This window comes from Elephas maximus, chromosome 9 (assembly GCF_024166365.1).
Source record: "Elephas maximus indicus isolate mEleMax1 chromosome 9, mEleMax1 primary haplotype, whole genome shotgun sequence".
Taxonomy (NCBI): domain Eukaryota; kingdom Metazoa; phylum Chordata; class Mammalia; order Proboscidea; family Elephantidae; genus Elephas; species Elephas maximus.
Window position 1 is genome coordinate 82,007,293 of NC_064827.1, and position 25,376 is coordinate 82,032,668.

The window sequence follows — 25,376 nt, forward strand, 5'->3', positions numbered from 1 at the left end:
CAGATTCTCCTACAAAACCTTATATACACCTTGCTGTATACTCCTAGTTGCTCTCCTGCTAATGAGACAGCACAATCCTTCTTTCCACCCTGTATTTCCATGTCCATTCAGCCAGCTTCTGTCCCCCTCGACCTTCACATCTCCCCTTCAGACAGGAATTGCATACATAGTCTCATGTGTCTACTTGATCCAAGAAGCTCACTCCTCACCAGTATCCTTTTCTGTCTTATACCAAAAAATCCAGTGCTGTCAAGTCGATTCCGACTCATAGCAACCCTATACGGCAGAGTAGAACTGCCCCATAGAGTTTCCAAGGAGCGCCTGGTGGATTTGAACTGCCGACCCTTTGGTTAGTAGCTGTAGCACTTAACCACTACACCACTTTCTGTCTGATAGCCCAGTCCAATCCCTGTCTGAAGAGCTGGCTTTGGAAATGGTTCCTGTCTTGGGCTAACAGAAGATCTGGGGACCGTGACCTCTGGGGTCCTTCTAGTCTCAGTCAGACCATTAAGTCTGGTCTTTTTTTTTTTAATTAATTTTTATTAAGCTTCAAGTGAACATTTACCATTCCAATCAGTCTGTCACATGTAGGTTTACATACATCTTACTCCCTTCTCCCACTTGCTCTCCCCCTATTGAGTCAGCCCTTTCAGTCTCTCGTTTCATGCCAATTTTGCCGTCTTCCCTCTCTCTCTATCTTCCCCTCCCCCCTCCAGTCAAGAGTTGCCAACACACTCTCCAGTGTCCACCTGATTTAATTAACTCACTCTTCATCAGCATCTCTCTCCCCCCCACTGACCAGTCCTTTTCATGTCTGATGAGTTGTCTTCGGGGATGGTTCCTGTCCTGTGCCATCAGAAGGTCTGGGGACCATTGCCTCCGGGATTCCTCTAGTCGCAGTCATACCATTAAGTATGGTCTTTTTATGGGAATTTGGGGTCTGTATCCCATTGGTCTCCTGCTCCCTCAGGAGTTGTCTGTTGTCAGCATGATGTTTTCAAGGTTCATTCATGTCATAGCATGTATCAGAAGTTCATTTCTCTTTACTGCTGAATCATATTCCGTTGAATGGGTATACCACATTTTGTTCATCCATTCATCAATTTGGTGGACACTTGATCTGTTTCCACCTTTTGGCTATCGTGACTCGTGCTGATATGAATATTTGTGTACAAGTTTTCTCACAGTGGCTGCACCAGTTTACATTCCCACCAGCAACGTATGAGGGTTCCAACTTCTACACATTCTTGCCAACACTTATTTTCTGTTTTTTTGATTATAGACGTCCTAGTAGGGGTGAGGAAACCCTGGTGGCATAGTGGTTAAGTGCTACGGCTGCTAACCAAAGGGTCGGCAGTTCGAGTCCACCAGGCACTCCTTGGAAACTCTGTGGGATGGTTCTACTCTGTCCTATAGGGTCGCTATGAGTCGGAATTGACTCGATGGGTTTGGTTTTAGTAGGGGTGAGCCAGGATCAACTCGATGACAATGAATTTGGTTTTGGTTAGTAGGGGTGAAGTGATATCTCAGTGTGGTTTTGATTTGCATTTACCTGGTGGCGTAATGGTTAAGAACATGGCTGCTAACCAAAAAAGGGTCAGCAGTTCAAATCCACCAGCCGCTCCTTGGAAACCCTATGGGGCAGTTCTAGCTGTCCTACGGGGTTCCTACAGGATTGCTATGAGTCAGAATTGACTCAATGGCAACAGGCTTGGTTTTAATGCCCAATGATGTTGAGCATCTTTCCATGTACTTGTTTGCTATTTGTGTATCTTCTTTGGAGAACCGTGGGATTCCTTTTTATAGTTCCTATTTCCTTGCTGAGATTTTTTTTTCATTCATTACAGCATATATCTTCTTAAGTCCCTGAAGTGTGTTATAATAGCTGCTTCAAAATCCTTGTCTGCTAATTCCAACATCTGGGTCATCTCAGGGTTCCTTAAGTATGAGTGGCTTTTTCGTGTTTCTTTGTATGTCACATAATTTTGGATTGTATCCTGGTCATTATGAACGATACGCTGCACAATACAACCTCTGACTGAAAATGACAAACTGTACAATACAACATCTGACTAAATTACTGTAGACTTTATCGCCCCTGAATAGAAAGCAGCAAAAATTTCTGTTCAGTTCTTTTAGGCTTAGCTGAACTGCTTGGAGTTTGTCTTGTACATACGTGATTCAGAAGTCAGCCAGAGATTTGGGTAGAGTTTGTATACAGAGTTTGGGGGCTCCCCATCTCTTGCTCTCTCCTTTCTGGAATTTCTTCCCCAACTTTCTAGCTGTTGTAGTCACCCAATCTCTGTTACTGGGTCTTCAATCCAGTCAGACTGTGGGTTTCTAAGTTTTATCCATTCTACATGGTGCAGTCTGGAGCCTTCCCTCTGGCTAAAAGTCATAAAAACCAGAAAATCGCCCAGTGCTGCTCCCTTCTTCCAGGTGTCAACCTTCCTCCTTTATCTGCCTGCTTCTGGTTGCTCCCCAGTGTTTACAGACAGTTGTTTTTATATTTTGTCCAGAGTTTATAGTTGCCATCTGTGGGAAGGTCGGCCTGAGAGAAGCTACTCTTCTATTACTTTATTACTATTCTATTATTACCTCCCAATTTATATTAATACATGCACATGTGTGAATTTCCCAGACTTTCATGTTTCACTGTAACTGAGCTTTATGGTGTTCCCCAGTGTGAAGGCTGTAAATGCTATCATTATAGTTTTTTTTTGTTGTTGTTATAAAAGTATAAAGAACACAACATTTTACAGTTCAGCATTTTTCACATGTACATACAGTTCAGTAAAACCAACCACATCAGTCATGTGTGCCACCATCACTGACATCCATTGCCAAATTTTCCATCCCCAGAAACAAAAACTCTATGCTACCTAAAAACAATGATTCCCCGGTTCTGCATCCCTCCTGCACCTGGTAGCCACTACTAAGCGCTAATCTCTAGACCTTTACTTCTTCTAAGTATTTCATATTAGTGATATCATACAGTATTTGTCCTTTTGTGATTGACTCATTTCACTCAGCATGTTTTCAAGGTTCATCTATGTTGCAGCATGTATCAAGACTTCATTTCTCTTTATGGCAGAGTAATATGCCATTGTACAAATAGTTTTAATTTACGTATCTTTGATTACCTGTGAGAGAAGATGTCTTTTTACAAGATTCTCCACCATATCTATTTCTTGTTCTGAAAATTACCTATTTGTCTCCATTGCCCTAGACTGTTTTTATTTTTTAATTGCAATTGATTCATAGTCTGCCTTTATATATGTGGGGCAGTAACCCTTTGCCTGGTACACCTGTGAATGGGAAAGTTTGGGGGAAAAACATGCACATGTAACTCTTACCCTCTCTCTTTTCTCCCCCTACAGGCCAAGTGGTCCTGACTGAGGTCCGGCTCACGTCAGCCCAGCAGGGACGTTTCCCCCCAGCCTCCTGGGTGGAGACTTGCTCATGTCCCAAGGGGTATGTGGGCCAGTTCTGTGAATCTTGTGCTCCAGGATACAAGAGAGAGACACCAATGGGGGGTCCCTATTCCAACTGTGTCCCCTGTACCTGCAACCAGCATGGTACCTGTGACCCCAACACAGGTGAGCCACCCCAGCACCCCCATCTTAAAGCCACCTGGGCTACATCCAGAATTGCAAGATGGGTACTGACCTGGACAGGGTCAGCCTGCATGGGCACTGGAGTGTTTGTGAAGCTGTGGGGAAGCACAGGCACTGGACCACCCTCGAGCTGCTGCCTGGGCATCTTATATTCCTATAAAAGTGGTAACTGGAATTTATTTAGGTGTCAGGCTCTGTGCTTAGGACTTCGTATGCTGGATCTCAACTCCTCACATGACTCTGTGGCCTAAGATAATTATCATTCCAATGTTGAAGCTCTCAAAGATCAAGAAAATTACTTCTTAACCCAGCTAAGAGTGTAATGACCAGGTGGATAGGCCCTTGCTGAATTTCAGGCACTGTGGGAAGAGCTGGGCACACAGCTTCTCACTGAATCTCCACTCTGCCCCTATTGGCTACTGTTATTCTCCTCGTTTACAGATGCTGCCCAGTAGCATCAGCTTAGAGTCTTAAGCTGAGCCCTCTGTAGGCTGCGTGTTGTGAGTCCACCCTCTGTCCCCCCACTAGGGAAGGTCCCAGGACAGACCAGAAAAAGACCTTGGGGGATCCTGCCATGCAGGGGGATGCTGTGAGAAAGGGGCCAGGTGATGGCAGGAGGGCTCTCGTGAGGGTCACACAGCACACAGGGATCACATAGAGCCAGAGACCTGCCACCCCCACTGCTTACTGGCTTGTGGCATTGGAGAAGTCACTCCCTTCCTTGAGCCTGTACAATGGGGATAATAACAGTAAGGCCACCAAGAGGTCAAGAACCCAGGCTCTGAAACAGACCTGGTTTGCCTCAAAGCTCAGCCATCACTATCTGGGTAAGACTTAGGGTCTTCACCTGGAAAATGCAGACAGTGCAAGTCCCTCCCTTACAGGACTATTGGGAAATCCAAACTGGTGGATGTATGCAGTGATGCTTTGTGCACGTGTGAGCGATCACTATAGACAACACTAATAAAATAATGTCACCGTATTCCTCCATGTATTAGGTACCTTTTCATATAATGCATCATTGAATCCCGAAAAAACCCCTGGGTGTGCTGGGACCATAGTTGTCCCATTGTACAGGTGACAGAGTAAGGTGTAGAGAGGTCCCATGGCCAGTAGGTGGCAGAGCTTCTCCTCCCACAAATCTGTGGACTCCCAGGCTGACTGTTCACAACCAGCTACTACTGTTGTTCCCTCTTGCAGCTGAGGAAACTCAGGAAACCTTGCCCAAGGCCTTGCAGTTGGAAGGTTTTGAACAGGGGCTGGCATGCAGGCTTCTTTGTACCCTTACTTCATGGGCATCTCACACCAGGATGCGGGAGGCTCTCCTTGAGCAGATGTGATCTCTCTTAGAAGGGAAATGCCTGCTCAGCTTTTCTTGGGGTCAACAATGGAGCTGAGGGCAGTGGAAAGGACCATAACCCGGGAGTCAGCAGACCCAACCAGGGAGGGCAACCACATGCAAGGTGTGGAGCCTCTTCCCTTCTCCTGCCTGTGGCAGACATCACTAATCGAGTCTGGAGGAGGCTCCCCAATCCAACATTGTTGACTGTGGATTCAGTTATACATTTTGGAATACAAGATACTAATGATGACAATAATAGTAATTTTGTGTGCTGGAGACTATGAAAGGCACTTTGAATGAATGCTCTCACTGAATGCTGACAAAAACCCTTTCTTTGCAGTCAGTCTAGTTCTTATATCCATTTGGTAGGTGAGGACACTGAGATCCAGAAGCCTTAGACAATTTGCCCAGGTTCACATAGTAAGTAGTGGATGTGAAGGTGGTCTGGCTCCAGGCCTGGGCTTTTCATCCCTGGGTCCACCCTGCCTCCACCTTGGAAGGGTTCCCCTCCCAGGTCTGCCTGGGATGCACCCCATGACCTCACCACCAAGATACTGGAGGAGTAGGAGTCTCCCTCTCCCACACTGCCTGCTGTCTCGGGGGTGTTCTGGGCTCAGGCGCTGGTAACCAGGTGCCTGTCATACCCTTCAGGGACCTGCTTGTGTGGCCACCACACTGAGGGCCCATCCTGTGAGCGCTGCCTGCCAGGTTTCTATGGCAACCCCTTCACAGGCCAAGCCGACGATTGCCAGCCCTGTCCATGCCCTGGGCAGTCGGCCTGTGCGACAATCCCAGAGAGCAGGGAGGTGGTGTGTACCCACTGCCCCCCAGGCCAGAGAGGTGAGTGGCTTGTACCCAGGAACCCTGGCCCATGGGTTGACCAAGCCCTGATACCTTGCTTCTACCAGGCTCTAGGGGTGGGTCCCGTGTCTGGGGTGTGCCAGGTGGGGGTGGGCCCTGCTTATAGGTGGTAGGCCTGACCTCTAGGGGCACTTGAGTCCTATAGCCAAGGGCCCTGGGCTGCTTAAACCGTTGACCACATCTAGCTGTGACCTTTGGACCCAGGCACACTGCTGGGGCCTAAAAAACAAACCATGGCCCTGTGGTCCTCCACATGGTCATGCCTTAGAACGAGCTCATAGATGAGCTTTTAAAAATACCCACGTTGGGTCCCTGTCGCATAGATGGGTCCCTGTCGCATAGAGCCTGACTTAGTAGCTTGAGACAGAGCCCAGGATCCTGTATTCCTAACAGCTTCCCTAGATGCTTCCAATCTCCAGTTAAGGTAGAAAACCTCTGATTAAACTTTCAGCTTTAAAAAAAGTCATCAGGTAGTGTGTGAAACAGATATACCCCCTCCCAAGTCTTTTCCCACTCTTCAGTCCCGCTCCGGAGCTCGGGGACATCCTAGACGTCTGGTTTACATTTTGTGCCTGTGGCTGCATCAGAGCAGCCCATTGAATTGATACTGCCTGGCGCCCAGCTTCCCAGGGGACCCCCTCTAGAAGCAGTTCCCAGCAGCCTGGCAGGGCTGGGAGATGGGAGCAAGTTCCACCGCTGGGGCCCTGCTCCCCACCCTACCACTGTACTGCCCCTCCATTTCCATAACCAGCCCCTGCACCTGCTGCCTCCACACACAGCCTTCTCCTTCCCCAGGGCGCCGCTGTGAGGTCTGTGATGATGGCTTTTTTGGGGACCCACTGGGGCTCTCTGGGCCCCCCAAGCCCTGCCAGCAGTGCCAGTGCAGCGAGAACATAGACCCCAACGCCGTGGGCAATTGTGACCCCCTGTCTGGCCGCTGTCTGCGCTGCCTCCACAACACGACAGGGGCACACTGTGAGCACTGTCAAGAGGGCTTCTACGGGAGCGCCCTGGCCCCTCGGCCTGCAGACAAGTGTGTGCGTGAGTATCCATGCCCGGGGCCACGGGGGTGGGTGGAGCATGGTGGGCCCCCATCCCCTGCCCTGGCTCAGGGACCAGAGACAGTGACCAGGGAACCCTCCGGGAGGCTGTACAACCCCAGGCAGGTTATTTACTGCCTGTATTTCCACATTCAGGAAATATAAGGCTTTGCTCTTCTCCAAGATCTCTTTCAATCTTGAAATCTTATAAACTGTGATCTTGTGACTTTCTTTCCTTCCTTGATAATTTAACACTTATCTCACGCTCCACGGTTAACACATAAGACAATCCCAGACAGAGGCCCTCATCATATTTGGTCCTGGGATTCCCTGGGCTTCTAGTCAAGCTGTGCCCTATCCCTCAGGACACTCTTCCTCTTCCCTCCTCCCCACCTGCTGGTTTACCACTGAGACCTCTGCACCCTTCTCAGAGCCGTAGCACCCCTCAGCCTCTGGAAGGCTCTCAGAAGTCCTGCAGGGCAGACACTTAGCATTCACCCCAAACTTATTTGCTCCCTGAACCCTTTTTTCACATAACATCTGTTGGCATCCTGCTGACCTCTTGTTTTATGGAACCCCCTTCTGGAAATGCTGTACTGGCCCAGAACTAGATGCTGCCCTTGGGTCACATGACTCAAAGCAGTGGCTGCAGAGGGTCTGCCTGTGATCCCTGACCGAGCCAGGGCTGAGGGTGAGGGGGGGCACTGGGAGTCTCTGGCCTTCTCTCCTGCCTGTGAGGGCTGAGGGCAGCTGGGAAGGGCCATCCTGCCACAAGTATTCTAGGCCATTTCTTCAAGGACATAGCAACTGAGTTTAGATGTGTGCTCTGCCCTAGAACCTTCTTCCAGAAAGAACTTAGCAGATGGTTTGAATGGGAGGCATCTCTGTGGGCTCTCCCAGCGTCTGTACCTCTGTTGGACCCCCAAGGGCTCAGCTGATGATCTGCCTTCTTCCCCAATACTCTTTCCCGCCTCCCCAGCCTGTAGCTGCACCCTGGGGGGCTCGGTCAGTGAGCAGCCACCCTGCGACCCAGTGACCGGCCAGTGCTCTTGCCTGCCTCATGTGACTGGACGGGATTGCAGCCACTGCAGCCCTGGCTTCTATGACCTTCAGCCCAGGAGGGGCTGCCGGAGGTAGGTGGGGTGAGGCTATGGGTGCCCCTGCACCTGGGTGTCTGCTAGGCTGGAAGAAGGAGCCAAGGAGCATCCAGGGAGGAGCCTGATTTGGAATGGGTTGTCCCAAACCCGCTGCCAGGGACACTGTGCCCTTCACCAAAGGGGAACAAAGGGACAGTCCCTTGGGGTCAAACTCAAGCCCCTGCCAGCCCAGGATTCCAGCCAAGAGCAGCTCTAAGGGATATCCAGGTGGACAGGTGGCTGGTTTGACCTCTGATTCCCTTCTCAGTGACCATCGTCACTGGGCTGCCTTTTTGGCCACAATAGCACCTTGGACAAGTGCCTTCAGGGCACAGCAGAGGACTCCAGGGAAATGCCAAGTGAAGCAAACAGGTTTCTTCCTTGCAGGACTGCTCAGAGCCTTTAATATGCTGATTGCATTTTGACTCTCCAACAAAGGGGTGTAGTCCAGGACAGACTCATTCATAAAACCTTTTTTTTTGCAAGTACCTTGTGTTCCCCAGAGCATGGCTTGGGGAAAATCACTTCACGTGCACCACCATTAAAACGGGCTCGGTCAGCAGAGGGCCGTGGTCTGAAGGCCCCTTGCCAGCTGTGAGGCAGCCCAGAGCTCGCCTCAGACCCCGGCTCTATCCCTTATCACAGCTGCAAGTGCCACCCGCTGGGCTCCCAGGAGGACCAGTGCCACCCAAAGACTGGGCAGTGTCCGTGCCGACCAGGCGTGGGGGGCCAGGCCTGTGACATATGCCAGCAGGGTTTCTTCGGCTTCTCCGCCAAGGGCTGCCGGGGTAAGGAGCTGGGTCCTTCTGGGCTGCTCTAGCTCCAGAGGGCAGGAGGGAGGCTGCATGGAAGTTGAGGCCTGAAGGTTTCTGAGCAGAGGACTGAGGGGAAGAGGACTGTGCAGCAGGAGAGGGAAAGGTTAGACTCCAAGTGGGTCTCCTGGGAACAGCCATGAGCAGAGCGAGTAAGGCCCAAGGCCTGGGAAGAATGGCATCATCCTCATGGTGGCCTGGGCATCTAGCTCCAGACTTCCTGCGCAATCCCTGTGTGCCCGGAACCATCATGCCCCCTCTCTGGGCCTCAGTTTCCTCATTTGTACAGCTGGCCTGCATTGGCACTTCCTGAATCTGGCTGGTCCTCAGATGTCCCCTCCTCTCTCCCACCACAGGGAGTATTTAAATAAGGCTAGGTTGTTAGTCCTCACCTCCCATCTTTTGAAATGGAATCTCCCAGGAGGGGCAGGAATCTGTATTTGAGGCTACCCAGAGGGTTCTGGGGAGCTGCCGGATATGAGAATTTAGAGGAGCAACCCAGACGATGCAGGGGGTCTCTGGGAGGTGCCAGCCAGACCTCTGCAGAGCCCACATCACCCAGCGGCCCTGCCATGGCCCCCACAGCCTGCAAGTGCTCCCCGCTGGGCGCTGCCTCCATCCAGTGCTATGAGAACAGCACGTGTGTGTGCAGGCCTGGCTTCGTAGGCTACAAGTGTGACCGCTGCCAGGACAACTTCTTCCTCACGGGCGGTGGCTTGCACTGCCAGGAGTGCCCGTCCTGCTACATCCTGGTGAAGGAGGAGGTGAGTCCCCTTACCCTTTCCCACCCTAGGCTCACCCAGCTCCGCCTTCCCATTCACCAACACACAGTGACGGAGCCCCAGCGAGCACCAGATCTGAGTCCACTCCACCTCCTCCTAGGCCCAGCCAGACCCCTGGCCTGTTCCAGCCCAGCTCAACCTCTCACTCTGCCCTTCCCCTTTACCTGGGAGGGTGGGAAAAAGGCACCTCTTGGCACATGCCCTTCCATGCCTCTGTGGGTCCCGGTCTCTGGGTTTCTCAGGTTCAGTGGGAATGTGACCATTGATAACTTCTTCATGGGGAGGGTCAAGAGGAGGGCGATGCCACTTCTGGGGCACAAGTAGAATTGTGGGGAGGGGTGTGGTGCAGGGGTCAGGGGTGCTAGGTTTAGATTACCCCTCCTCCCCACTAGCCTCATTAGTTGTTAGGTGACAGCCTTGGTAAGCCTCAGAGTTGCTGCTCTATTCTAAAACTGGTAATAGTTGTAGGGTCGCTGTGAGTCGGAATCAACTCGACAGCAGCGGGTTATACATGTATATAATAGACATATATACTTTATTATATGTATATGTGTGTATACATATGTATAGATTGAGAGAGAGAGATTAATTTTAAGGAACTTGTTCACACAGTTATTGGGGCTGGCAAGTCTAAACTCTGTAGGTCAAGCAGCAGGCTGGAAACTCTAGAAGGTATCTCTTGTCTTGGCTTCCTAGTGCTGCAGTAACAGAAATACCACAACTGGGTGGCTTTCAAGGACAGCAATTTCTTTTCTCACAGTTCTGAAGGTTAAACGTCCAAATCAGGGCCTTGGCTGTATCATTTCCTTCTGTGGCCCTCTCTTCTAGTTTCTAGTGACTGCTGGCAATCATTGCTTGTAGATGGGTCCTCATGTGGCGTCTGTCTTCCCCCGTGTGTGTGTGTGTGTGTGTGTGTCTTTGTGTCTTTTTACAACTAAGAAGTGATTAGGCTTAGGATCCATCCTATACTGGTATGCCCTTATCAACATAACAAATTAAAACTCTGTTTCTAAATAGGGTCTCTTCCACAGTAACAAGGGTAAGGAATTCAAAACATATTTTTATTTAATCCATAGCATCTATGCTACAGTCTTGACACAGAATTCCTCAGTTTTTGCTCTTAAGGCCTTCAACTGACTGGATGAAGTCCACCTATATCATCAAGGGCAATGTCCTTTACTTAGGGTCACCTGATTGTGTGTATGTTAATCACATCTACAAAATACCTTCACAGCAGCATCTAGACTAGTGTTTGGCCAAACAACTGGGCACCACAGCCTAGCCAAGTTGACACATAAAATTCACCCTCACACCCCCAGCAGGGTTCCCCCATAATCAAACTCATTGATGTTTCTGTGGGAGAACAGATGAATGTTCACATCAAGCGGGTAAAAAAAGGCCACAGTAATCTTTTTCAAAACAGACTTTACTTCTAGATGAGTTCAGGTCAGGTCAGATTGTTGTCATCTTGTAAAGAGTAGAAAGCCATGAGGTTTTCAAAGCATTTTAGACTTTGAGTAGAACAGAGGGCTCGGGACTTGTGGTCCCTGCCACTTAGGGTTGCTACAAAGTGGCAGGCATTTGTACCACAGCTGTCTCTTAGCAAGAGCCCCATAAATGCAGCTCTTGTTCATATGATTAAAGACCAGTGCTAGGAGACGTTGCAGACCATACTTGCTCAACCAGCAAGGGTCCAACATAGCACCTGCTGTGTGTCAGGTACGGGGAGAAATCCTCAGGAGCTTCTGTTCCCATTGCTCCCTTCAGCCCTCCCTCACTAGGACAGAGATATGGACGGCTGAATGTCAACAGTGCCATGAGCATGGGAAGGGCCAGCTACGGCAGGTGGGCAGGCATTGTTCTCGGAGGTGTGGTGTGACCTTAGCTTTGAAGTCCAGGGTAGAATTTGGAAAAGGGAGCCCCTGGGGAAGGCAGGCCAGGCAGAAGCTGGGGCGCATGTCCAGGCAGAACTTCCAGGTCCCCAGCCTCACACTCCCTTCCCTTTCGCCTCTAGGCTGCCAAGCTGAAGGCCAGGCTGACCCTGATGGAGGGGTGGCTGCAGGGGCCAAGCTGTGGCATCCCTTGGGAACCACTGGATGTTCTTCAGGGAGAGGCCCCACAGGGAGATGTCTACCAGGGCCATCACCTGGTGCAAGGTATGGCAGGAGAGTGACCAGAAGACCAGGAGGAAAAGGAAAGGGCTGGTGGTTCAGGCTTCCCTAGGGAACCCTTCAGTCTCATCTTGCCTGGATGCTTTGAGGGCCCTGGCCTCCTGCTTGCTTGGTTAGGAAGCTAGCCTCATCTTCTTGGCTAGTGGGCGCCCCTGGTGATACAGTCCTGTTACCCCATGGACCTCTCCTTCACGTCCCTAGCCCAGTCGTACTTGTAGCTTTGTGAATGCCAGTCTTTGCCCATAGCTTCTATCCTCCAGCCCCATTGCTCCAACAAGAGTGTAAGATCAGTAAGGCCAGGGGCTGGATTCATTCATTTATTCTGTCATCCAATAAATGATTATTGAGGCTCTGTCCCAGGTGCTGAATAGGTAGAGACCCACCGCCTTGATTGTTAGCTGTTTCGCTCACTGCCATATCCCCTGCACAGTGCTCAGCATGTAGAATATAAATGAGTAAATAAAAAAAAAAAAAAAAAGGGAAAGAGAATTATAACTAAAGCCAAGTGGTTGCAATTTTGCCCTGGACCATTGAAATTTAGAGGTATGCAAAAGGGAATTGATTCTTTACTGAAATGTGTTGTAAGCACCTGTACACCTTTAATAGCCAGTCACAGGTGAGGTGAGCACCTGTCAGCAAGAATAGTTTCAAAATAGGGAACGATCTTTAAAATGCCTAGATGTTAGTTAGCCATGTTGCAAATTACAAAATTAACTGGAGGCAGAGTTTTCCTTGCTGTCCCAGGTTCAAGAAATTTTTGTGGTGGCCCTAGAAGGCCTTGGTTCCTTCCAGTCCCTCATCTGTGGTTGACTTACTTCAGGAGCTTGGGTCATGGGTTGCCTTCTCTAGGCCTCACTGTCTTCATCTGTAAAATGTGGAGGCTTTGGCTTTGAAATTCGTGGTGCTCAGGGCAGGCAATGGGGCTAAGGAGGGTGGCGTCTTCAGTGTAAAATCTAGAGCACTCTGTGACCTCTGGGCTGTGGGCTTCCTCCAGGGTCCCGGGAAGCCTTTCTGGAGCAGATGACAGACCTCAAGGGTTCTGTGAAGGCTGCCCGGGAGCAGCTGCAGGTGCTGAGCAGGAGTGCCTGCTGTGCCCAGGCCAGAGCTGAGAAGACCTGCGTCCAGCTGGCTGATCTTGCAGCGGTGCTGGAGTCCTCGGAGGAGGAGATTCTGCACGCAGCCACCGTTCTCTCATCTCTGGTACCCCAGGGGCCCCCTACCACTCACCACTGAGCTTGGCCAATGGAAGGGACTCTGGACAGGGCAGTGAGAGACTAGGTCCTTGCCCAGTGCTGCTGTTGATCTGGTTACCTTGGGCATACCTTTCCCCTTGCCTAAGGCTCAAGTTCCTCATCTGCAAAATGGGGATTATACAGTGGCTCCTCCTTGTTGATTCTGGGAGGTAAACTTTGCACAGAATGAGGCACATTCTGGGTTGACAGTGAGTCCTCAGTGAGCGGTCAGTGGCATTGTCATTATGTGCACCCCGCTCACTGGATGCTGACTTTGGCACTGGCTTTGTGCATTTATAAAATTAAAAAATATTCCATTCCATTTATAAAATGACTGATGCTGTCCAGTTTGGCCCAGAGCCCTTCAGGGATGGGCCATCAATTTCCTTCTCTTTTCCTTTTTTTCTCTAAAGGTGATTCCTCAGGAAGGGCCCGGTCAGCTTACCAACTGGAGCCAGCTGGCCACAGAGGCCCGAGCTCTAGCCAGGAGGTGAGCCCTAAGGTCCCAGGGTGTGGTGAGGTCTTGCTCACACAATCTTCTAGGGAGCTAGAGCCCTTCTCCAGGGGGCTCCAGGGGCGGGGCTAGCCCACATGGGCCCCCACTCCAGGAGTGGAATCAGATGATTAGAAGAGCTTCCTGGTAGAGGGAAATGTCACCAGTCATGGGAAGGAAAGGTGTGTGGAGGTAGCGTGAGCCCAGAGACTGCCTGAGGTGGGGGAAGCAAGCCTAGGTTGACTGCCTTTTTTTATAACAGTTTTGTTGAGATAGAATTCACATACCGTACAATTTACCCATTTAAAATACACAATTCAAAGGCTTTTAAGTATATTCAGAGTTGTACGACCATCACAGTTTTATAACATTTTTATTACTCCAAAAGAGATCCCCATTCTCATTAGCAGTCGTTCCCCATTTTCCTCCTCATTTTCCCCCCAGCCCCCCAGCAGTCCTAAAAACCAAAACCAAACCAAACTTGTTTCTGTCGAGTAAATTCTGACTCATAGCAACCCTACAGACAGAGAAGAATTGCCCCATAGGGTTTCCAAAGAGCAGCTGGTGGATTCGAACTGCTGACCTTTTGGTTAGCAGCCAAGAAATTTCTCACTGCACCACCAGGGCTCCTCCCTAGCAGCCTTAGGGAACAAGTAATCTACTTTCTGTCTCTATGGGTTTGTTCTGGACCTTTCATATAAATGGAATCATAATGTCTTTTGTGATTGGCTTCCTTCATTTAGCATAATGTTTGCAAGTTTCACTCATATTGTAGCAGGAATCAGAACTTCATTCCCTTTTTATGGCCAAATAATATTCCATTGTTATGCATAGTACCACACTTTGTTTATCCATTCACCAGGTGGTGGACATCTGGATTGTTTCACCCACTGCCTTTTAAAAAGCAGCTCGAGACTCTAAAAGCACAAGGTCTGCAGAAGTTGTCCCCTTTAGCTGTACTGTGGGATCTTAGACTCATTTAGGTCAGACGTATGAGAAAACAGGCTCAGAGAAGTTAGTTAGGTTGCTTGCTTAAGAACACACAGTTTGTAAGTGATAGAACCAGGATTCAAACCCAGGCTGTCATAACCACTCATTCTTTTATTCTGTCTTTACTAGGGTGATCATATAATTCATTGTCCAAACTGGGATGACTTTACAGGTGAAAAAAAAACCCAAAACCCTATTAATCATTATTAATCATCAGGCATTAATCATAATTACAGGGACGGGGGTATGTGTCCCCCTTCCTATTAAGCTCTCCCTGTGTGTCAGGCAGAGAGGCCGAGAAGGGGATGGCAAGAGGCCCATACAGACAGGATTGTAGGTTTAGACCCTAGACCTCCTTCTTTGTGAATTCCCGATGATGGTCAGGTGGATATTTTCACACAGCCACTGGGATACCGCCATCAAGATCAAGGCCACTGCTCAAAGGGCCCTGCTTGCCTCCAACACCAGTTACACGCTCCTCTGGAATCTGGTGGAGGGTAGAATGGCCATGGAGACTCAGCGGGAACTGGAGGACAGGTGAGACCTCCCTTAGGTGGGTGCAGAAACTGGGGTTTGGCCTCCGGGATCTTACAGGGCCTGGCCAGAGGCTGCTGGTTCTAGAACCATCTTCCTTCCCTGCATCTTGATGCTGTTGGTGTTTAGTTGGGGTGCCTGGGGCTGCATTCCACTCAGGGTTGAACCATGGGATCTTGGGCCCTCTTGGTGGTGAGTTACAGGAGCCCTCTCATGCTTGGAGAATGCAGCTCAGCTTCTGGAACAAGGGGACAAGAACTGTACCAGGAGGGTCTAGAGCAGTGGACCCCTTTTTCTCCCCTTTGCAACATCCCTTGAGCCCCACCCCAAGTACGGAGTATCTCCTCTCAGCTTTCTCTGGCACCGGCTTGTTCTGCTTCTCTGCTCTGGGTGGCCCCCTTATAGCCCTGTCATTTCAAGGTCAACCCACCAATGTCTCTGAGCCCCAAGTTGACGTTTCTGAAAAGATCTGATTGGCCCAGCTCAGATCAGGTGTTCAGCCCAGAGCCAGTCGGCATGGCTGGGATGAGGTCACATGACCCCCTGCTGGGGCAGTGGGTACTGGCTCTCTGAGAAGGAATGAAGGATGGCAAGGAACCTGGAGGTCTTCACCCCAGCTATACCCATGGTGTGGGGAGGAGAGCAGGATGTGGACAACTGGACAGGACAAGGAACCTGTTCTAGCTGGTCGATTTCAGAACCACAGGCCATCGGGGCTAAAGGGGCCCATCAACATCGTCTAGTCCACAGGTCTCCATTTACACGTGGAGAGTGACATACCCAAGGTCACACTGCAAGGGCGTGGCCCAGCCCAGACCAGGGCCTGGGCACTGTCCTTTGCATAAGACCACACAGCCCCTCCCTGCCCCCATTCTCCTCTTCATGATTCATCCAGAGGAGCCAACCATTTGCCAAATGTGTGATTCCCAAGTGGAAACGAAGTGTGAGGCCTTTCAGAATGGTGTGATTGAATTGAATGAATGGAAAAAGAAGTGGCCCTTCACTACCTCTCATGTTCATTTGAAAGCTGCAGAGTAGCAGCCGGTTTCTGAGGCCAGCTGCTGGCTACTGACCCTGCAGAGGGTGACTGCCAGAGAAGTTGGGAGAAGCTCCAGCCCGGCACCGATGGGGAGAAATGGCCCTGTGCCCTGCTCTGTGGGCCATCCTGCCTCTCTCTTCCTAGGTACCAGGAGGTCCAGGGAGCCCAGAATGCACTGGGCACAGCTGTGGCAGAGGTGCTGCCTGAAGCCAAGGAGGTGCTGGCCTCCGTGCGGCAAGTCAGCACAGACGGAGCCCTGAGCCTGGTCTCACTGTCTGCCTCGGGGACACTGGTCAGCCTGGCCTCCTTGGAGCTCTGCCTGGGGGTGGGATGGGGATCTGGCAGCGGAGAAACCGGTGGGGCCCAGCCAGAGCCAGATGACTTGGTTTATTATTATTATTTTTGATTAGACTTTTTTTTTTAAGAGCTATTTTAGGTTTACAGAAAAATTGTGCAGAAAGTGCAGAGAGTTCCCACATACTCTCTCTCCCTCCTGCACAGTTTCTCCTATTGTGGTCCACTTGTTACCATTGATGAATTATTATGGATACGTCATTATTAACTAATCTGTGGTCTATGTTAGGGTTCACTCTGTGTGGTACCACACCAAACCAAACCCATTGCCACTGAGTCTATTCTGACACATAGCAACCCTATAAGCCAGAGTAGAACTGCCCCATAGAGTTTCCAGGGAGTGCCTGGTGGATTCGAACTGCTGACCTTTTGGTGAGCAGCTGTAGCTCTTAACCACTGCACCACCAGGGCTCCCTGTGTGGTACAATCCTATGGATTTTGACAAATGCATAGTGTCATGTGTCTAGCATTACAGTATCATGTGGAATAGTTTCACTGCCCTACAAATTCCCTGTACTCCTCCCATTCATCCTCCTCCTGCCCCCCACCTCAAACCCCTGGCAACCACTGATCTTTTTACTGCTTCTACAGTTTTTTGTCTTCTCTGAAGTGTCAGGTAGTTGGATGTGGCTTCTTTTAACCGACTATAAAGCAGTTGGTTAAAATGAGGTCATCTACCTATAGAGCCCAGTGGAGTACCTCCTGGCTCAGCCAGTCCTTATTGTTGATAATAATATTGAGACAGGGCCTTTTCTGCATTATACTGGCACTGGTAAAGGTACCAGCACCGACTGGTGGAGTCAGATGAACATGGCATTAGATCCCAGCTCTTCCACTTCAGCTCCGTGACCTTGGCTGAGACTTTCCCACCCTGAGCCTCAGTTACTTGGTCTGTCAGATGGGGCTCGCCCATAATGTTATCTTAGGGCTGCACTGATGGTGGCGGGGATTCACACATAATGCATGTAAAGCACCAGCTGGGCTCTGGCACAGGGTGACCTCATGCCTGTTGGCTGCCCATCACCCTGCATTCATTTCCTCCGGCCATCAGTGCATCCTCCAGGAAAAGTCGGGCCCACCATCCCTCTCAGTAGTCCTGAAATCCTGAGGAAAACTGAGCTTTAAGAAAAGGCTAAGCTTGATACAGAGTCCCTGGGTGGTACAAACAGTTAATGTGCTCAGCTGCTTACTGAAAGGTTGCTGGTTCAAATCTACCCAGAGGTGCCTCAGAAGAAAGACCTGGCAATCTATTTCCAAAAAATCAACCATTGAACCATTGAAAATCCTATGGAGCACTGTTCTATTCTGACACACATGAGGTCGCCATGAGTCGGAATTGACTTGATGGCAACTGGTGAAGCTTGTTACAAATGTATTTGGGGCAAAACCTGACCCTGACTGGCCTAAGACTATTTCTTCATGGTCTTTGCTTGTCCCACTGGATGTGAGGGGCAATACCCAAGTATTAGTGTATTTGCTTCCAGGTGCTGCCCCAGATCCTGCTGGGGATGTTGAATGCAGTAGCTGCTCAGTCCTGCTTCTCTGATCTCCAGAAAGTTCTGAATTCTGAAGTACAGCTGGCCCCAAGGTTTTAGCCCCAAGGGATTGTGGACCTGGACAAGGAGTCTCACCTTGCAGTGAGGAAACCATAGCTCAGGGAATTCCCCAAAGCCATGCAGCTAGAAATTGTTGGGGATGGAATCTGAGTCTAAAGTGACAGGCTCCCCAACTGGGCTCTCTTGCCCTGGCTCCTCAGCCTCTTGAGTCCACATTCAGCCCCCTTCCCAGTTCCCCTGTCCCTGGTGCTGCTGATGTGTCTGGGGCATCAGGGAAGCCCCCTGGGCTTTCAGGGGGGAGAAGGCCTGGGTTCTGGGCCAGCAGCCAGGAGCAGACCCTCAGCTGCAGCCCAGCATGGCGCCTCTTGCCCACCAAGTAGAGGATCTGCCCTGCAGTTCTTCCTGTAAGGCCTTGCTTGAGCTTCGTCCCATCTCCCTGCAGCCTCAGAAGCCCCTGGCCCATGACCTGGGCCTGAAGGTGCAGACCCTGGAGAACACAGTTACAGCCAGAGAGCGTGTGACCACCAAAGCTGTCCAAGACCTCCAAGCCACTGCCCAGGAGGCGCTGCAGAAGACAGAACCCCTCACACAGGTTTGAAGCAGGGAACCTGGAGGAGGACTGCCACGGGTGATCTGGGGGGTGGAGGATTGCAGAAGAGTGAGGAGCAAAGGCAGGAAGTGGCTCTTTCCAGTGCCTCCCCCAAAACTCCAGGGAACCTCAGAGGCAGCCAAAGCCAAGGCAGGAGTTATGATTTCCTGAGATTAAGGGAGTAGAACTGTGAGAGGCGGGTGGGTGGGGACAGACAGACAGCAGCACCAGGACATTCGAGGACCACGCCTTACACTTATTCAGCCTCTGTTACAGCTAGCATGGCTCTTCGTTCACCAGATATTTAGTGAGCACCTACTTTGAGCTGTCACTGGGGCTCATAGTGCCACACCACAGTTTGACATTTACAGTCCAGCAGGGGAATCATGGGAATTCAAGAATTACAGGGTGAATTTAGTCTAGTCCAGTGGTTTCCAGCCTATTAAAATATACAGGCCTGCTCTTAAAAATTATTTTTAACATTTCAGATGGAAATAATTTTAGACTTAACAAAAAAAGTAGCAAAAAGAGTACAAAGAATTCCCATATGCAGGCATACGTTGGGGATATTGTGGGTTCAGTTTCAGATCACTGCTATAAAGTGAATATAGCAAGTCACGTGAGGTTTTTGGCTTCCCAGTGCATATAAAAGTTATGTTCACACTATACTGTAGTCTGTTAAGTATGCAATAGCATTATGTCTAAAAAAACAATGTACATACCATAATTAAAAAATACATTATTGCTAAAAAATGCTAACCATCATCTGAGCCTTCAGCGAGCTGTAATCTTTTTGCTGGTGGAGGGTCTTGCGTTGTTCATGCTGATATCTGCTGCCTGATTAGGGTGGTGATTGCTGAGGGTTGGGGTGGCTGTGGCACTTTCTTAAAATAAGACAGCAGTGAAGTTTGTCACATCAACTGACTATTCCTTTCCTGAAAGTTTTCTCTGCAGCAGGCGATGCTGGTTGTTAGCATTTTACCCACAGTAGAACATCTTTCAAAATTGGAGTCAATCCTCTTAAACCCTGCCGCTTCTTTATCAACTAAGTTTATGTAATATTCTAAATCCTTTGTTGTCATTTAAAAAATGTTCACAGCGTCTTCACCAGGAGTAGATTCCATCCCAAGAAACCACCTTCTTTGCTTCACAAGAAGCAACTCCTTTTCCATTGTCTTATTTATCTTTATTTATCTAGTGCTACTATAACAGAAATACCGCAAGTGGGTGGCTTTAACAAATTTGTTCCCTCACAGCCTGGAAAGCTAGAAGTCGGAATTCAGAGTGCCGGCTCCAGGGGAAGGTTTTTTCTGTCTGTTGGCTTCGGGGGAAGGTCCTTATCATCAATCTTTCCCTGGTCTAGGAGCTTCTCAGCGCAGGGACCTAGGGTTCAAAGAACATGTTCCCCTCCTGGTTATTCATTCTTGGTGGTATGAGGTCTCTCTCCTCGCTTCTCTCTTTTATATCTCAAAAGAGATTGACTCAAAATACAACCTAATCCTATGGATTGAGCCCTGCCTCATTAATATAACTGCCTCTAATTCTGCCTCATTAACAACATACAAGTTAGTTAGGATTTACAACATATGGTATCATCACATCAGATCACAAAATGGTGGACAACCATACAATACTGGGAATCATGGCCTAGCCAAGGTGACACCCATTTTGGGGGTACACAATTCAATCCATAACATCTGTTAAAGTTTTATCATGAGATTGCAGCAATTCAGTCACATTTTCAGGCTCCATTTCTAGTTCTAGTTCTCTTGCTATTCTCACCCGCATCTGCAGTTACTTCCTCCACTGGTCTTGAACCCCTCAAAGTCATCCATGAGGGTTGCAATTAACTTCTTCCAAATTCCTGTTAATGTTGGTGTTTTGACCTCCTCCCATGAATCATGAATGTTCTTAATGGTATCTAGGATAGTGAACCCTTTCCAGAAGGGTTTCACTTTACTTTGCCCAGATTCAGCAGAAGAATTACTGTCTATGGCAGCTACAGCCTTACAAAATGTACTTCTTAAATAGTAAGACTTTAAAGTTGGAACTACTCCTTGATCCATGGACTGCAGAATGGATGTTGTGTTAGCAGACATGAAAACATTAATCTCCTTGTACATCTCCATCAGACAGAGTTCTTGGGTGACCAGGTGCATTGTCAATGAGCAGTAATATTTCGAAAGGAATCTTTTTTTCTAAGCAGTAGGTCTCAACAGCGGACTTAAAATATGCAGTAAACCATGTTGTAAACAGATGTGATGTCATCCAGGCTTTGTTGTTCCATTTGTAGAGCACAGGCAAAGTAAATTTAGCATAATTCTTAAGGGCCCTAGGATTTTCCAAACGGCTTCAATTTAAATTCACCAGTTGCATTAGCCCATCACAAGAGAATTAGCCTGTCTTCTGAAGCTTCAAAGCCAGGCATTGACTTCTCTCTGGCTATACAAGTCCTAGACTGACATCTTCTTCCAGGCTGTTTGATCTGCATTGAAAATCTTGCTGCTGCCTCACCTTGCACTTTTATGTTATGGAGATGCCCTCCTTCCTTAAACCTCATGAACCAACCTCTGCTAGCCTCAAGTTTTCTTCTGTAGCTTCTTTACCTCTCTCAGCCTTCGTACAGTTAGAGTGAGGGCCTTGCTCTGGATTAGGCTTTGGCTTAAGGCAATGTTGTGACTGGCTTAATCTTTATATTCAGAGCATTAAAAATTCCTCCATATCATCAATAAGGCTGTTTCACTTTCTTTTCATTTGTGTGTTCATTGGAGTAGGACTATTTTAAAAATGTGATTTAGATGGAGGTTTACTGAGCAAATTAGTTTCTCATTAGACAATTAATACGCATATTGTTTTTTGACATTAGTTGCCAACCCAGTGACGTGTCAACACCCTCCCCTTCTTGATCTTGGGTTATCCATTTCCACTCGCCCAGCTTTCCTGTCCCTCCTGCATTCTTGTCCTTGCCCCTGGGCTGCTGTGCCCATTCAGTCTCACATATGGTTGAGTTACACATATTATTGTTTGTTTTATGGGCCTGTCTAATCTTTGGCTGAAGAGTGAACCTCAAGAGTGACTTCAGTACTGAGTTGAAAGAGTATTCTGGGACTATACCTTTGGGGTTTCTCCAGTCTCTGTTAGACCAATAAGTCTGGTCTTTTTTGTGAGTTTGAATTTTGTTTTACATTTTTCTCCAGCTCGTCCAGGACCCTCTACTGTGATCCCTGTCAGTGCAGTTGGTGGTAGTAGCCAGGCACCATCTAGTTGTGCTGGACTCAGTCTGGTGGAGGCTGTGGTAGTTGCAGTCCATTAGTCCTTTGGACTAATCCTTCCCTGTGTCTTCAGTCTGCTTTATTCTCCCTTGCACCAGATGGGGTGGGACCAGTGGAGTATCTTAGATGGATGCTTACAAGTTTTTAAGACCCCAGGTGCTACCCACTGAAATAGGATGTAGAACATTTTCTTTATAAACTGTGTTATGCCAGTTGAGCTAGATGTCCCCCTGGAGTAGTACTTTTAATTTCCTTCAAGAACTTTTCCTTTGCGTTCACAATTTGGCTAATTGGTGCAAGAGGCCTAGTTTTGGCCTATCGGTGTTCGATATGTCTTCCTCACTAAGCTTAATCATTTCTAGGTTTTTTTTTATGTTGAGGGATTTACCCCTCTTCCCTTTCACTTGAACATTTAGAGGCCATTGTAGGGTTATTAACTGGCCTAACTTCAATATTGTCATGTCTCAGAGAGTAGGGAGGCTTGAGGAGAGGTAGAGAAATGGGGGAACAGCCAGTTGGTGGGGCAGTCAGAACACACACAACATTTATTAAGTTCACTGTTTTATATAGGTGCAGTTCATGGCACCCCAAAATAATTGCAATAATATCATCAAAGATCACTGATCACAGATCACTATAACAGATATAATAATAATGAAAATGTTTGAAATATTTCAAGAATTACCAAAATATGACATAGAGACATGAAGTGAGCACATACTGTTGGAAAAATGGCACTAAGAGACCTGCTCGATGCAGGGTTGCCACAAACCTGCAATTTGTAAAAAATGCAGTATCTGCAAAGAGCAATAAAGTGAGGCGTAATAAAGTGAGGAATGCCTACCCCCTTCTTCACCAGATTCCCCTTAAATTGGCATTTTACCTAAACTCAGCAACTATCGTACTTTTATACAAATAACTCGTGCCTTCTATGTTTGTTTGCCATCTGCACCCTCCCCCCACAAGGTATTTTCATAAGCGCTGCTATGCCACTTTTTTTCTTTCACATGTTGCTGTAAAAAAATTCAGCGTAGTATGCTTACGAAAATACCTTGAGGGAGGAGGGCACAGTTAGCAAACAAACATGGAAGGTGTGTGTTATTTGCATATAATATGGTAAATATTAAAATCGAAAGACTAGTGTATACACCTTATTCATATCCTGTCAATTGTTGCAGGGATTGTTTATTTGGTAGCCTTTTTTTTTTTTAATACACTGCAGTTTAATTTTACAGAAATATTGCCCAGAAAGTATAGAGAGTTCCTTTGTGACCCCACCCAAAGCACAATTTCCTCTATTATTAACATCTTGCATTGATGTGGTACATTTGTTACAATTGATGAACCAATGTTGATACGTTATCATTAGCTTAAGTGCACAGTTTACACTAGGACTCACTTTGTATTGGATAGTTCTGTAGGTTTTGAAAACTGCATAATGTCACGTGTCCACCATTACAGTATTGTGCAGAATAGTTTCACTGCCCTAAAAATGCTCTTTGTTTTCCCTATTCATCCCCCTGCGGCCCCTGATCTTTTCGAGTGGTTCAGTGATAGAATTCTCACCTTCCTTGAGGGAAACCCCGGTTAGATTTCCGGTCACTGCATCTCAAGCACGGCCACCAACCGTCTGTCAGTGGAGGCTTGCATGTTGCTATGATGTTGAACGGGTTTCAGCAGAGATTCCAGACCACAACAGACTTGGAAGAAAGACCTGGCAATCTACTTCTGAAAAATCAGCCAATAAAAACCCTATGGATCTCTCTAAGACTTAAACCAAAAATATCCCCTGAGATCTTCTCAAAACCAAACAATTTAGCTTTTTTTTTTTAGTGAAGAATGTCTGCCTTGAGCATTGAGCTCTTTTAAAGTACTATCTGTATGGGATCAAATTGACAATAGCAACTCAAAACTTTAGATAGGAAACTTAGGGGTCAGCAAATTTATATTAACAGGGGAGGAAAAATTTGGTAGCCATTTTTACTTTTCCCTTAAAGTTAGGAAATAGGGTATAACCCTCCTCGTGAGGATTATGAGAGATTTTATCTGAAGAGCTAGGCCCAGTGCTCAGCACATAGTGGGGGAACTGTGCTGTGTTGGGTCCCCAGGGTTAGTGTTATGGATAGAACTGTGTCCCCCCAAAATGCATGTCAATTTGGTGAGGCCATGATTCCCAATATTGCGTGGTTGTCCATTTTGTGATCTGATGTGATTATCCTATATGTTGTAAATCCTACCTCTATGATGTTAATGAGGCAGGATTAGAGGCAATTATGTTAATGAGGCAGGACTCCATTTACAAGATTAGGTTGTGTCTTGAGTCAATCTCTTTTGAGATATAAAAGAGAGAAGTGAGCAGAGAGACAGAGGGAGCTCATACCACCAAGAAACAGCTGGGAGAGAGCATGTCTTTTAGACCTGGGGCCCCTGCACTGAGAAGCCCCTAGACCAGGGAAAGATTGATGACAAGGACCTTCTCCCAGAGCCAACAGAGAGAGAAAGCCTTCCCCTGGAGCTGGCACCCTGAATTCAGACTTCTAACCTCCTAGGCAGTGAGAGAATAAATTTCCTTTTGTTGAAGCCATCCACTTGCGGTTTTCCTGCAATAGCAGCACTAGATAGCTAAGACAGGTAGTACTAACGATCTGGTCCAACACCCTGCTCTGTGGATGAGGTGCCCTCATCCCCGCAGCTGCTCTGAGAGCTGTAGCAGAGTCAGGTCGAGATTCCAGGTGTGCAGATGCCTGCTTGCCCAGTGCTCTTCCAGCTCGCCATGATGCTCCCACCTTCCTCCTGTCTTTCGCATCCTTCAAGTGTTCAGGGCTCATCATATGCTGGCTCTTCAAGTCCACATTCTTTTTTTTTTTTAATATATATATTTTATTTTTTATTGTGCTTTAAGTGAAAGTTTACAATTCAAGTTAGTTTCTCATACAAAAATTTGTGCATACGTTGTTATGTGACCCTGGTTGGTCTCCCTGTAATGTGACAGCACACTCCTCCTTTCCACCCTGAATTTCCCAAGTCCGTTCAACCAGCTCCTGAAACTTTCTGCCTTCTCACCTCGCCGCTGGTCAGGAGCTGCCCATTTAGTCTTATATACCTACTTGAGCTAAGAAGCACTCTCTTCACGAGTATCATTTTCTGTCTTATACTCCAGTCTAACCTTTGTCTGAAGAGTTGGCTTCAGGAATGGTTTCAGTTCTGGGCTAACAAAGAGTCCGGGGACCATGTCTTCTGGGGTCCCTCCAGTCTCAGTCAGACCATTAAGTCTGGTCTTTTTTACTAGAATTTGAGTTCTGCACCCTGCTTTTCTCCTGCTTCTTAAGGGACTCTGTATTGTGTTCCCTGTCAAGGCAGTCATTGGTGGCAGCTGGGCACCATCAGGTTCTTTTGGTCTCAGGCTGGTGGAGTCTCTGGTTTATGTGGCCCTTTCTGTCTCTTGGGCTCATATTTTCCTTGGGTCTTTTGTGTTCATTCTCCTTTGCTCCAGGTGGGTTGGGACAAATCGATGCATCTTAGATGGCTGCTCTATAGCTTTTAAGACCCAGACACC

At 48.2% G+C, this 25,376-nt stretch overlaps 1 protein-coding gene across 3 annotated transcripts in view; it reads left to right on the forward strand.

The window, feature by feature from the left end:
* LAMC3 (laminin subunit gamma 3) overlaps positions 1–25,376 on the forward strand; it is an 80,890-nt gene that overhangs the window by 44,522 nt on the left and 10,992 nt on the right. For 2 of the 3 annotated variants that reach the window (XM_049896163.1, XM_049896162.1), the window contains exons 12-23: positions 3,381–3,599; positions 5,611–5,799; positions 6,616–6,861; positions 7,840–7,993; positions 8,642–8,784; positions 9,394–9,572; positions 11,605–11,746; positions 12,756–12,961; positions 13,407–13,483; positions 14,879–15,013; positions 16,194–16,341; positions 18,402–18,551. In XM_049896163.1, the coding sequence (XP_049752120.1) occupies positions 3,381–3,599; positions 5,611–5,799; positions 6,616–6,861; positions 7,840–7,993; positions 8,642–8,784; positions 9,394–9,572; positions 11,605–11,746; positions 12,756–12,961; positions 13,407–13,483; positions 14,879–15,013; positions 16,194–16,341; positions 18,402–18,551 (1,988 nt within the window). The remainder of the gene's footprint in view (positions 1–3,380; positions 3,600–5,610; positions 5,800–6,615; positions 6,862–7,839; positions 7,994–8,641; positions 8,785–9,393; positions 9,573–11,604; positions 11,747–12,755; positions 12,962–13,406; positions 13,484–14,878; positions 15,014–16,193; positions 16,342–18,401; positions 18,552–25,376) is intronic. The other variant, XM_049896164.1, reaches the window with a different exon arrangement.